Source organism: Lytechinus pictus, chromosome 2 (genome assembly GCF_037042905.1).
Source record: "Lytechinus pictus isolate F3 Inbred chromosome 2, Lp3.0, whole genome shotgun sequence".
NCBI classification, from domain to species: domain Eukaryota; kingdom Metazoa; phylum Echinodermata; class Echinoidea; order Temnopleuroida; family Toxopneustidae; genus Lytechinus; species Lytechinus pictus.
The window spans coordinates 36686061-36701203 of NC_087246.1; the positions used below are offsets into that span (position 1 = coordinate 36686061).

Here is a 15143-nt window from a genome sequence, read left to right on the forward strand (position 1 = left end):
GAAAAACATTAATAATATCAATAGTGCTTCAAATGACAATATCAGAGCTGCCAAGTTGTATTTAGCATTTTCAGTATTCTTATCCCCCAAAATCAGTATTTTGACAAAAAAATCAGTATTTTTACCGTGTGAGATAAATATTTTGTATATTTCCCCAAAAAAGTGTATTTCATAATAAAATGCTTGGCGCTCAAGCTGCATGCAAGCTAAAATGTGCACTGCTCTTGCAGATGAAAAAAAAAAAACATTGAAACTTGTGTATATCTCACCCTGGTTTTTACAAAATGATTGAAAAAAAAAACAAGTTTCCTGAAATTACATTGATCTAATAACCATATTTGTGTACGTTTTATGAAATAGAGACATATAGAGATGATTTTTCTCAATAAATTTCGATTTTGTAAAAAAAAAAACATGTATTTTTAAAAGAAAAAACGTACTACCGTATTTTGGTTGCTAAAACGTACTAAATACGGAAAAATCGTACTACTTGGCAGCTCTGCAATATATTGCAATGTTTTGCAAATTTGCAATCCATTACTGATCTGCTTCTAGCAGCGAAGAGCACATACCGATTTGCAACAGCTACAATAGATAAATCAATTGTAAATTGAACAGAAAATTTGCAATTAATTGCAAATATTTTCTTGCAACACCCCCTCAATCACACATATCCAAACAACCTTCACCGACTTACCGATATACTTTCTGGCCTGAGCCAACGTCCTGTCCGGACACCAGGACCTGATGAGCAGCAGTTTCCTGAAGACATCCAAAGACTGGTGGTACCCGTCAGGTATTGCCTCCTCCTCGGGAGCCTCCTTGTCAAACCAATGCTTCCATTGCTTCTCGTTGCGGCTGACCTGGTTGATAACCTCCGTGAAGTATTTGAGTTTGCTGAGCTCCACCAGGTTGAGCCAGGTGATGTCTAGGATCCACTTGGAAGGCTTGGGTGGACAGGCATTGAGGTCCAAGGTAGCACCACCTAATACAAACACAACCAGGATATATGTATACTAGCATTCAACGAAAAGGGCTTACAAATGGCAAATTGTGTGCCTGGGAGTGTTCAACAAGTTGTCCATAGGTTTCCCACAATTTGACCACATGACTAGAGCATATTCTTGACACTTTTACCCAAATTGTCCATGGTGTTTTAACAAAAAGGGGAAAATTTCCCCATAACTTGAATAAAGATTTGAAAATTTGTATTAAAATGCTTTTTAACAACAATAATTTCGATCTAATAAGATCATATTCCATCTTAAGATGGGAATTAAGAGATTGAGCCTCTTCTATCCAGAGGTCTCCATTATCACTGCTATCAAAAGGGTCTGTTTTGTAAGTTTACATTACCACTGTTTTAAAAAGAAGTTCTGTTTTGTAAGTATAAACTGCCACCACTTTCAATAGGGTCTGTTTTGGAAGTCTACATCATCACTGTTTTCAATGTCAGTTCTGCTAGTATACATTATAACTGTTTTCAATAGTGTCTGCTTTGTGATTCTACATTATCACTATTTCCAAAACGGTCTGTATTGAAGTCTAAACTACCACTGTTTGAATAGGGTCTGTTTTGTAAGTCTAAACAAGTTTTCAAAAGGGTCTGTTTTGTTAGTCTACACAACCAATTTTCAATACGGTCTGTGTTTGGTAAGCTTACACAACCCGTTTTCAGAAGGCTCCGCTTTTGAAGTCTACACTACCACTGACCTTTGATGAGGGTCATGAATTCTTCATGTTTGACCTTTCCACCCTGGAGGTCAATCTTAAGAGTGAGTAGGAGGGTGAACATGAACTTATCATCTTCATAGAGACCTCTGGCTGCGTACTTGAAGACGGCAAACGTCATGTAGTCAATGATGTTATTGATACGCTTACTCGTGATGGGACTCTTCGTAGAGCTGATAAAGACAAAATCAATGATTTGAGTTTAACAGAGAGAATGTTGTTATCCAGTGGCGGACCGTGACCCCCGGAGGAAACAAAGCATTGGAGGGGCACAGCATTGTTCACAAAGAATACAGTGCCCCTCCAATCATTTGTTTCTTTCCGGTCACGGTCCGCCACTGTTGTTATCTTATTAACTTCTATAAAGAAACTAGCTTGGTCAGGAGTTACTGCAATTTCACGGGAGGTTGCGTAATTCCAATATGAAATGCACAGATCTGCTAGCATTTCCTATGCATTTCAGGTGGTAGGCAAAGAATAACTGTAAAGTTATTCACTTAAAAACAGCAAGCTCCTGTTTACATTCAAAGCTTAACGATTGGTTTGCAGACTCATTTTACAATTGATGACATGGATCACAACGTGCAACGTATCATGCAAATCAAGTTTAGAATCAATCGCTAAGCTTTGTGTTGCCGGCCACAGACAGGTGTGTAAAACAATGAGATATGCTGTCTGGAGTCTGCCATAACAATCAATTATATCTTTTAAATTACAGGGTATTGCTCTAACTCTACTTAATCTTTCTGTTCAATCATATCACTCACAAGATACTCAGACCAATGGAAGAGCCGTGGTGTAGTGGTTCTGACTCTCGCCTTGTAATCAGAGGGTCGTGTGTTCAAATCCCATTGCACCTATTGTCCTTTAATTGGAAAGGCATCAATCCACACTTTGCCACTCTCCACCCAGATGCTAAATAGGTACCCGGTAGAATGTGAAAGTCATTGTAGCATGTGCAGCATTGTGCATGCCTCAATGGCGACCAACTAAAATACTCCGCAGGGAGTGGAGGATGTGCAATTGTGCATACATTGTCCACAGGAATGACTCATTTAATCCAATAACCAGGGTAAAAACAAATCAGAAAAGCACTCAGATATGGACATTGTATGCCGTTAAAGCCTTGTAAATAACCAGTGCCTGCCGCACAGAAACGCTGTTAGCATTACGGAGCGCTTACAGTAAGCCCAGTCACATCTTTCAAATTCGTGAAGTCAAAACATTCATTTCAATGTGTAAGTAATGCATCATTGTAACATTAGGCTTCGCTGCCACATTACCCGTTGTAACAGGGCCTTTGTTAGTGCATTGTTAGCGCTAACAACATTTCTGTGCAGTCAGTACAGATTATTATCATATTTATGAAATATTCTTACTTGGCCATGGAGAGATCAAAGATTCCAAGGAACTGTTTGAGAGATGTCTGGTACATGACATTCACCATACTCATCTCAGTAATCAAGAAATACAGAATGCTTCCTCGAGTGGCAACTAGGGTGATAGTGAGAGAGAGAGAGAAAAAAAAAAAAAGATGTATTTCTCATTTTAAAAACATTGGATATCATTACAGAGGTCTTTTATAGAGAATCCTGAATACCGCACAAGAAAATTAAACAAAAATTTAAGCAGAGTTTTTTTAGATATCTGTGATATCCTGTATGAACATATTTTGTAATCTGTACCATAACTGATATTTATTTTCAAAGTTTCAGAATAGAAAAATAAAAAAGATCACCACTACGTAATAAATACCTGGTCTGAATTCTTCCCTAGCCAGGTTGATCTTGACTTCAGTATCGGCAGCGATCTGCAGCTTCTGACTGACCTCCTCGGCAGTCGTCTTGGTGACCTGAAGCACCGTGATGAGCGACTCATCATCAACGAGGGAGCCCTGCGTGCTGGTCAGACGATAGAGAAGGTTATCTTCAAGTTCTTTCATCTTGCGTTTGTTGGCAGTGACGTCTTCGACAAGTTTCGTACGCTCAGCTTCTAGCTCCTGGAGATGACAAATGGGCAGAAAAGAGATTTTTACGAAGAATCTACAGGAGCCACAATTTTTCAAAAGGGGTTGAAGTCTACCAAAGAGAGGGTTCCAAATTCAAGCTGATTATCAAAATTTAAAAATTTCAAAAATTCAGCCAAATGCAGGAATAACATTGAGATTCTATGTAGAAAAGTCAGCTGCAAAAGGGGTCTGATAAAATCCCCATCAAAACCATTAGCATTCAAAATAAAGAAAATTGTCATACTTTGACATAGGTGTCTCTAGATAAAGGAGAAATGTAGGCTTCAAAATATCAGTTTTGAAATGTTAATGAACAGACAAAATGGCCACCTTTCATATCTGCAAGAACTTCTGTGTTGAATAATTTTTTTTCATGATAGCTGATTTTAATTGCTGTCCCTACACCTGTCAAAGGTCTGATCCTAAATGCGTTTTAATAACATGAAATGCCCAATGTGATACATATACATCACAACTCAAGTACTCGGGAATCAAAAAGCAAATCCAAAGGGAGCCCTCTGGGGCCACTCACACTCTTTTCTGTCAGGATAACTCTGCCCAGGAGCTGATCTTCAAGGCCTTTCATGGTGACAGTGAAGTCAATGATGGAAGTCTTGGCACTGATCTCAGGTGTGTAGGCCGGGTTAGGGAGCTTAGTGGTGACGTAAAGACGGAAGCCATCCATTACGTCAACCTCCTTGTCTCCAACTTTCACCTAGACGAATACCAGAACAAATTTAGTGAATAAACCATATCTTTTCGATGTGCAGATAACTGAAATGCAAGACAAGACAAGTGGAGTGCCACTGGCAGTCTCAACCTGCATTATGTCATTAAATATAGAAGCAGTGCTGAAAACAACTACAAATATGAATGAATTTTTGAAAATAGAAAAAACCTGAAGTGACCTTTGACAATGGCATGGCCCACCAACACAACATCTAAGTATCCCCTGCATCTCTAATCAAAGTTTGGTTATTATCCAATTAATTGATGAAAAGTTTTCAGTCATAAGAAAGTTTTGCAGGAGTAGTTTAATATTCGCAATAGATAATGAATGAATGCCATTTTGGATCCCTCATGCCTTCGCCTCTGTTCGGCGAGACACAGATATTTACCAAACGACCTATGGGTCCAAGGAGGATTTTAGGCCCTCTACCTTTTGATCTACAGCCCATTTGCATCACACGTTCAAAGAGAACTGCCTCAGAGAAACACATCACTACTTACCTTGAATGTGCTGCCACTCTTGATGTAATTCTTCTCTAAGACATTGTCCAAGGCAGGATCCAGCTCCTCACCGACATCTTCTATCAACAGAGGGCGTCCCAGAGACAAGCAATCCTCCAGATGGGTCCTGAAGTACTTGTGGTTCAGGGAGGTCACCTGTTCAAAGGAAATACAAAGAGAACATGATTATCCCCACTCTCGATAGAAGCTTGTTATATTTCTTAAATACACAAAGTGGGTGGTTCCCTTTTCAATGATCAAGCACAATACCTTAAACTGCTAGATTTGGCAAGGTTCCTAACACATCAACATTCTAGTATTGTAAGATAGGCCCACATGAATTACAACATACCAATTGACTACTCAATACATTCATACTGTCATAATTGTTTTACCACGGAGCAAAACCACCTTTCCTCTTAAACAAGTGGAATGCCTCTGGCGGTCTCACCTGCATCACGCGATTCAATATAGCAGCAGTGCTGACTTTGAAAACTACTATAACTCGCACAAGATGTTCAGTGATACTTGGTTACTCTTATGTCCACGTTTTATGAACTAGACCAATACACTTACAGAGATATAATGGTAATTCAACAAATACCCCCAAGGTGGCCAAAGTTCATTGACCTTACATGACCTTTGACCTTGATCATGTGACCTGAAACTCGCACAGGATGTTCAGTGATACTTGATTACTCTTATGTCCAAGTTTCACGAGTCTGATCCATAAACTTTCAAAGTAATGATGGTAATTCAACATATACCCCCATTATGGCCAAAGTTCATTGACCTTTGACCTTGGTCATGTGACCTAAAATGCGCACAGGATGTTCAGTGATACTTGATTACTCTTATGTCCAAGTTTTATGAACTAGACCAACACACTTTCAAAGTTATGATGGTAATTCAACAAATACCCCCAATTTGGCCAAAGTTCATTGACCCTAAATGACCTTTGACCTTGATCATGTGACCTGAAACTTGCACAGGATGTTCAGTAATACTTGATTACTATTATGTCCAAGTTTCATGAATCAGATTCATAAACTTTCAAAGTTATGATGGTAATTCAACAGATACCCCCAATTCGGCCAAAGTTCATTGACCCTAAATGACCTTTGACCTTGGTCATGTGATGTGAAACTCATGCAGGATGTTCAGTGATACTTGATTAACCTTATGTCCAAGTTTCATGAACTAGGTCCATATATTTTCTAAGTTATGATGACATTTCAAAAACTTAACCTTACATGTACGTTAAGATTTTGATGTTGATTCCCCCAACATGGTCTAAGTTCATTGACCCTAAATGACCTTTGACCTTGGTCATGTGACATGAAACTCAGGCAGGATGTTCAGTAATACTTGATTAACCTTATGGCCAAGTTTCATGAACTAGGTCCATATACTTTCTAAGTTATGCTGTCATTTCAAAAACTTAACCTTCGGTTAAGATTTGGTGTTGACGCCGCCGCCGTCGCCGTCGGAAAAGCGGCGCCTATAGTCTCACTCTGCTATGCAGGTGAGACAAAAAACTTTAGTGTCTCTATACAAATACAAATTATAGACTAATTTATTCTCTGTGTCATCAATAGTTATCTCAGAAGGTATGCTTCAAGACTATCCAGGGTTCCCACAGAAATTTGAAAACAGAATTCCATGACTTTTCCATGACTAAATTGCTGCTTTCCATGACTTCCCGTGACGTCCCGGGATTTATGTAGAATTTGGGATGTCACAAAACTGGGAAAAATGGAAATCATGAACACCAATATTACAATAGCAGAATATGATCACAGAGTATGAGAGTTGCGAGACTCGACAAACTGGAAAGCTGCCATAGCCCAAGATGTAAATGCAATTCGATGACTTTTCACAAATTTTCCAAATTCTCTGACTTTCCATGACCAAAATTTTTTCAAGGATTTTCCATGACTGTGGGAACCCTGCTAGTGTTGGTCAGCTTTAAGATTGGTTCTTTACCTGCATTTCGTTAGCAGCTTCTCTGTTCTTGATCCAAATCTTTCCCTGACCTTGAGGGTCTATGAGGAGGGGGAAGCGGGATGCCTTGGTGACGATGATACCATTCTGAATGGACAGCTCATCACTGGGAAGGCCTTGCAAATTCCACTCAGCAATCTGAAGAAGAAAAGAAATTTTAGGAGAACTTGAAGAGATTGTTTGACTTCAATCAGGATTTTAAAATACTTTTTACCTTGCAACTAAATTGGTAAGAAGATGACAACTACAGTGGACACTGAAGTTTACACTGTACACTATTGACGGAAATAATCACTTTTTTACTTACTGCGAAGCATGGATAATGCTTATGACATAGAATTTTCAGGGTTAAGCATTTACCCTTTATCCATGAAACAAACATTGACTGAAGCATTCAGTGAAAATCTAAAGCCTTAAAGAAGAATGAAACCCTTGAAACCAGCTGAATCCATATCAAAGAGAAAAATCAAAAAAACATATTGTTGAAAGTTTGAGGAAGATTGAATGAATAATAAGAAAGTTATGAGCATTTTAATATTGAGATCACTAATGCCATGTAGATGCTCCCATTGGCAATGTGACCAAGATCTGTGATGTCACACACATACAACTCCCTCATTACTTTAGTACTTATTTCACTTATATTCTCACTTTTATAGAGTCTATCACAAGGTAAGGTGTTCTCTTTATGAGAGGACAAGTACAGAGGTTTAACAACATTATATCATTGATGAATTGTTTGTCATATGATTAGAATGAGCAAAAAGAGATGTTTTAGGGTATATTTTCAGTGTCCAAAAGGGGAGAGTTGTTCATCTGTGACATCATAGATCTTGGTCGCATTGCCAATGGGAGGATCTCCATAGCATTAGTGATCTCGACATTCAAATGTTCATAACTCTTCTATTGCTAGTCCTATTTTACTCAAACTTTTGTTGATCTTATTCTTTGATTTTTCTGCTTTCACAAAAGCTAACTTGCTCCAAGAGTTTCATTCTCCTTTAAAAACTTACTGTCGTGTTATCAACCAACATCTCGATTAGATTGAGGTGTGCTGTGAAGGGGATCCTCCGAGTCTTCATCTCCTTCTGCCAGTCCTTGAGTAGCTTGCTACGGAACTCCTGGTTGAAAGGTCCAGAGTAGGATAGGAATCCGGTAGCCATCAGAACATCACCAACCAATCTGTCAAGAATCAAGTGGATTCAAGTGAATGACTGGGCCAGTATTCAATTCAATGATTATGCCAGAATTCTAAGTATTTTACTTAGCATTGTGCTTAAGTGCAATACTTAATCACGTTTTTTTTATTCAATTGTCTTTTTTTGGCTAAGAATTTTCTTAAATGTACGTCAGCCCCTGCCCCTTACGTGTATTGCAGAAAAGGGGAAATCAATAGAATAGAACTATTATCAAAACCCTGCATTTTGAGAGTGACTTTTGAAAGGAAGTCATTCATGACACAATCATCACAGTAAAAAGAATGCGCACTTTGCCACTGAAATCGATGCGCAAATAGAAGCGCAATACTTGAACATGCACATGGTTGAAATCAGCACTGGGCATGCACGTAACAATGAAAACAACATTTAAACAACAGCTAAACACCAAACAGGTAATACAGGCTTATATTACCTGTTTGATCTTTGACCTCATATCATTTGACCTTTTGACCCCTAGATGACCTTTGACCCAATCATCCTCGTGGACACACATGTGGTATTAGCCAAGGATCATATGTACCAAGTGCCAACATAATAGATGCAGAAATAAAGAAATGATGGCAAGTTGAACAAAAACTTTAACATTTTTGTCACAGACCAACAGGAAAAGGATTAAGCCTCTGCCAAACTTCGTGTAGGCAAGACAAAAACATTTCTAAAAGTATGGAAAAACTGTTGTAATATGTCCAATATGACTGGATAAAAGCATATTTGTCATGGAATTCTTGCATTCATTTCAAATAAATATTTGGCAAAAAGAAGCTGCTGAAAACTGCTTATCTAATAAAAGAGAGCCAATGGAGTAAATTAGAAAGTCAAAAAGGGGGCCTAAGCTTTCGATCCTAGCAGAATCTTCGTCGGAGGCAACAGTTCAGAAGCTCTTGTGCTGAACGAGATAGCCTGAATGCATAAATATTTGGACAGAATGAGGACATGATTGAACAAATGGTACCTAAAATGGTACCTAAAATGGTATCACCAAAAAGCATCAACTTGATTGACTTGCAAAGAACGATTTATAAATGAAGTCACCAGAGCAAAGTGGTTGCTCTATCTAGCTTTGAGGTACATGTAAATCAGCTGAAACCAGCTTCAGTTTGCATTATTAGGTGGTCTGTCTATGACAGATCACCTATTGATTTCGCTAGAATTTTCTTTCTTTATTCTTTATTCTTTATTTATTTATTTATTTTTATTTCTTCCGTACACTTTTTTGTACACACGTTCACTCGAAATCGACATGGTCAATTTCCTTCAAATTTCTGTCAGTCATCAAGCATTATGATTTCAAGTAAAATCAACTTTTTCAAGGTCATCAGGTCATGATGACGTCATCCAGGCGCCATTTTGTAAAATCACATTGTCGATCATATCTCCATTATCAATTATCAAAAATCAATCAAATTAACATCACATCAACTTCAGGTCAAGTGTCAATAGGTCATGTCATCAAAGGTCACCTGGAGGTCACGACGCGCACGTACGCGCTCGTCAAATTTTTAAAATGCTCAAAATCACTTTTTGACCAAAGTAAAGTACGTTTCAGGTCATTTTAAGCATTTCAAAAATTTGCGCACGCACAGGTATGCGCGCGCGTTTCCGCGCGTAACGCTTTCAACGCAACGCAGAAACGCCGTTTTTTATATCATTGCATTGATAATATAATTCTGAGCAATTTGATACCTTGATCAACCTTCTACGATCATTAATAACGAAATTAACACCCGTTAAAGTTTGCAGCACGTGTGCGCGCGAGCTCTTACTATAGGCCATATATGGGCAAAAACATGCCTATTACAAATTCACTGTAGTTCTTTGAATAGTCCGTTGACCCCCAATTTTTTTTCATATATCAATAGAGTTATGAGTTGTAGATTTGATTCCATGTCACCATTGTCCCTCAATTCGATCATGACATCATCAAAATGGCGTCGGAAGTTAAAATATCCATTTTCCTTGTTATGACGTCATAACAATTATGCAAATTAGGCTCTAACTCCGTGAATATTGGTCAATTTTCGCCCATTTTTCGATATGTTGTAGCTTAAGTCTTACTCTTTCTGAATTATTGCCTTTAATTTTCATTTTAATAAACGGATCATCCTCAAAAATTGCAAATAATAAAGACATGTCATTTTTCCTCATTTTGCATGTAATCTCTATGGGACATGACTTTTTCTCAAAACTAGATTCGACATTCCTCTATTTCGTGAGCCATATCTCCATTTCTTCTTGTCAGTTTTTCCTGAGCTTTTAGTATGTTGTAGCTGAGATTCTAAGCTTTCGAAAATGTCAACCTATTTTTTCGATCAGATGCCGGGATCATGCCCGTATTTCACTTGCAAAATTGGATTGGATATTCTCGTATTTTCCTTACGTGTAAAGTCTATGGGAAATATTTTAGCTCAATTCTTTCTTCTTTATTAGGTGGTCTGTCAACGACAGATCACCTATTGATTTCGCCAGAATTTTCTTTATTCTTTATTAGGTGGTCTGTCTATGACAGATCACCTCTTGATTTCGCCAGAATTTTCTTTCTTTATTCTTTATTTATTTATTCTTTATTTCTTTATTAGGTGGTCTGTCTATGACAGATCACCTATTGATTTCGCTAGAATTTTCTTTCTTTATTCTTTATTCTTTATTTATTTATTTATTTTTATTTCTTCCGTACACTTTTTTGTACACACGTTCACTCGAAATCGACATGGTCAATTTCCTTCAAATTTCTGTCAGTCATCAAGCATTATGATTTCAAGTAAAATCAACTTTTTCAAGGTCATCAGGTCATGATGACGTCATCCAGGCGCCATTTTGTAAAATCACATTGTCGATCATATCTCCATTATCAATTATCAAAAATCAATCAAATTAACATCACATCAACTTCAGGTCAAGTGTCAATAGGTCATGTCATCAAAGGTCACCTGGAGGTCACGACGCGCACGTACGCGCTCGTCAAATTTTTAAAATGCTCAAAATCACTTTTTGACCAAAGTAAAGTACGTTTCAGGTCATTTTAAGCATTTCAAAAATTTGCGCACGCACAGGTATGCGCGCGCGTTTCCGCGCGTAACGCTTTCAACGCAACGCAGAAACGCCGTTTTTTATATCATTGCATTGATAATATAATTCTGAGCAATTTGATACCTTGATCAACCTTCTACGATCATTAATAACGAAATTAACACCCGTTAAAGTTTGCAGCACGTGTGCGCGCGAGCTCTTACTATAGGCCATATATGGGCAAAAACATGCCTATTAAAAATTCACTGTAGCTCTTCAGAACGAACGGGGACCCCCAATTTTTCCTCACTCTTGGATATAGTCAATATCTCGTTTGGAGATTTTGTGATGACATCAAAATCCCATTCGAAGTAAAAAAACATTTTTTCGGCAATTCATCATTTTTTATTTATTTATTATTTATTTATATTTGGCTGTATCTTCGTTATTAGTGGTCGATTTTCTCTCAAATTTTGATATGATGTATTGAAGACAATTCTCTACAAATAACGTGAGAGTAATTTTCACTTTCGACCACAGCATCAGTGTGTTATGACTTGTTTAAGTTTTTGCTATTTTTTTCTGGACCTAATTTTTGGGAATTTTTTAAAGAAAATGCTTCATTAATCAATTGTACGGTCTTGCTGAAATTGTTAAGCCCACCTGCTTTGCGGTTACTTATGTAGGACATATTTTGTAATTTTGCCGGAACTTTTTAAGGGGCAATTTTAACATTGTAAAACATCATTTATGTATTTTTGTAGTAAACGCTGCAATATTTAAACGCTATTGGGTTGAAAATTTTTATTCCGGACATTTTGCGGAAATTCCTGGATTTTTTTTCTGTTTGTTCATTTTTACTAAATATAACGTATAACAAATTTTCAGGTACCTTCTGTGAAATGAAAAAATTGTGCAATTTAGTTAATTACACATGTTCCCGAAATTTTGCGGGAAAATTGCCAGTATTTGAATCTTTTACCTGACTTTTTTCAGTAAAAATCATCAAGAAAGAATTTTCAAGTAAATGTCAAAGTCATACACAATTAATAAATGGATATTGAAAATTTTTGACGGAAAATATTATTTGAAATGTTAAAAAATTTGCAGAAATTTGGCAAATATTTACAAAAAAAATCTACTTGGTTCTTTTATCAAATACATCACTGATGAGTTTTGATGTGAATGCTGTGAAATTATAGCATTGTGGAACTTCTCATTAAAATCTATTGAAATGTAGCAGAAAATTTGAACAAAAATATTTAAGATATTTTAGCTTTTTAAAAGTATCACCTATGAATTTTCAAGTATTCTGTGAAATTAATACCCACTGACATTGTGAAATGTCAGTGGGTGAAATCTTTAAAAAAAATGCTCAAAGTACAAAGAATTTTTAACAAGATTTTGCATAAAAAACATCAAACTGTCGATTAAAAATTAGCTGCTGTGAAAATTAAGTCGCCTTTCATTGCGCAATTTTGGAAAGCCAATTTCGGTAAAATCGTCTGAGATTTTTGGAGAGTTTTTAAGGCATTTTACGTGCTCCCAACTTTATTTCGTATTTAACATATTGCATTATCACCACCATCATTATAATCATCACGATTGTCATCACTACATTTATAATCACATTTAGCAATGGTCAAAATGTATTCCTTTGATGTCTATGATCAAGATTATCAATCATATCTGAATGATTCATTCCCGGGATTCATTTTATACAACATTAGCCGACAATGAATGAAAAATCATGACAGACCACCTAATTCGTCCGCATGACGAATTAAAATCTAGTTATTATTATTATTATTATTATTATTTATTTTGGCAGTGAAAAGTATAGAAATTGGTACAATGAAGTACAACACATAATAAACATAGTATAGATTGAGCACCCACTGGACTGCCAGGGTCAAATAAAGTTAACTGAATTACTGTAGTCAATGAAGACCATTTGACCCTATCCAGTGGGTGCTTACATAAAACAGAAGCGGATAAAAGAGTGAGTATGAACAAAAAGGCTTAAGATCAATTATAATAGAATAACATAGGTCTACTTGATATCACTTCATCTTAACTTAAAATATCAATATCAATGAATTTAAATTTAAAAATAAAATAGTCGTTACGAAGATATAAAAACAACAAGGATAACTGCCACAAACACAATCCTATAATAATAAACTCCTTCAAAGATAAACATGGTCATTCATCACCGGCTAAGCACAAAATTGTGTCATCGTCAGAACAACGTCATACCATGGTATGAAAAGCGAGCAAAATTCTAACACTGGCTATACTGGTAACAAGCCCGGTATATATGGGGCAGACTTTTGGAGAAAGAGAGCAAGCTGGAGCAGAGAACAAGCCTGATAATCTCCGTTGAGGCTGATTCATCGGACCGACTTGGTCCTGATGAAGACACCCCTCATGTGTAACTCTTATTAACTCTAACCTGCCAATCTGAGCCTTGAATTCCTTATTTGCTTGCGTCCATCTTTCCTTCTCTCCTCCCAGACCACTGATCAGGGTAGAGGCAGCCTCCATCTTCCTTCGACAGTTCTCTGCATCATCAAGGAGATCCTACAACAAAAGCAAACATATTCTTTTGAGAATAACATTACCCTACACTTGCTGATGGTTTGTTAAACGAGGCCATTGGAGAATCTGTTCATAAGATATAGACAAGCAAATATACTTATGAGAATAACATAATACTCTAGATTTGCTTACCATTGTATATTTGTTCAACAATTTCAAAATTGTTCATAAGTTACACAAAAGCAAAAACAATTTTTAGAATAACATTACCCAATATTTGCTGACCTCTTATAATTGTGAACTAAGCCTTATCACAAACTGTCCACAAGTTACACACAAGCAAATATTGTTTTGAGAATAAAATTACCCTGCATTTCCTGATGACCACCTTGTATTTGTTGAACTACGCCATTTCAAAAGCTGTCCATAAGTTTCACGTACATACAAGCAAAAAAATAAAAATTTTCCCAAGATTTGCTGACCGCCATGTATTTCTTGAACCAGTTTCATTTCAACTAACTAATTTCAACAACAGTTCAGAAGCTCTTGTGCTGAACGAGATAGCCTGAATGCATCCTATTTCGATAGTAACAATTCTTTTTTTTATGTCTACATCATCATTTATTTCAGCCAGCATTTTCTCTCTTACGAAGGTATACTGACTCTTGCGCCAAGATAACACTCCCTCCTTCCACTTATCTCTGTCTTGAGCACCCTCCTTATTCATGTTACTGCTTTCCTTCTTCACTCATCTACAAAACCACATTCACCATTAGCAGATGGGAATAAAATGGCTGAGGATCAAACAAATTCTAACCTAGTTTTTAACATCCTATCTGAAGGACTTACTTGTTTCTTTTTCATGGCAGCATCATACTCTGCTTGGGCTTCATCCAGCTCAGCTTGTTTAGCGTCTAGCTGAGCCTGGGCTTTGGCCAGGTCATTGTTGGCTGCATTAAGCCTCTGCTCCTGAACGGCTAAATTGGCCTGTTGGCAAAAATAAAAAAAAATATGTAAACCAAATGACTAGAATTGCAATGAAATGTCAAGAAAATTGGGGAAGGATTCATTCCTTCTGTTATATGTCAATTAGACATTAATTCAGAATATTTTAGTTGAACATTCCGTTTGTACAGGCCTTGACAGGAATGCAACAGCTTGATCAATGAGACATTATTTAGATAAAGCAAGTCTGTTCTATCAAATTCAAGATACATCTCTATGACAACTAATAAAATAATGTCTTCTACTTTTAAAGATAAATACCTGTGGTAGTTATCATCTTAAAATGACCATCCAAGTGTTTAAATGTATAGATAGAAAATATGTTCCAAACGGCCCTGTAGGACATTGTGTAATTGCTGAGAAATGTCCAAAACAAACATGACACTCCAGTAAAATGT

The 15143-nt window shown here is 36.9% G+C and overlaps 1 protein-coding gene across 2 annotated transcripts in view; it reads right to left on the minus strand.

Annotated features, from left to right (window-relative positions):
- LOC129254298 (dynein axonemal heavy chain 5-like) overlaps positions 1-15143 on the minus strand; it is an 85724-nt gene that overhangs the window by 10538 nt on the left and 60043 nt on the right. For both annotated transcript variants that reach the window (XM_064115674.1, XM_064115675.1), the window contains 10 exons: positions 14590-14727; positions 13655-13782; positions 7987-8155; positions 6956-7111; positions 4970-5125; positions 4272-4454; positions 3487-3730; positions 3111-3225; positions 1714-1904; positions 698-985 (listed from right to left, as the gene is read on the minus strand). In XM_064115674.1, coding sequence (XP_063971744.1) covers positions 698-985; positions 1714-1904; positions 3111-3225; positions 3487-3730; positions 4272-4454; positions 4970-5125; positions 6956-7111; positions 7987-8155; positions 13655-13782; positions 14590-14727 — 1768 coding nt within the window. The remainder of the gene's footprint in view (positions 1-697; positions 986-1713; positions 1905-3110; positions 3226-3486; positions 3731-4271; positions 4455-4969; positions 5126-6955; positions 7112-7986; positions 8156-13654; positions 13783-14589; positions 14728-15143) is intronic.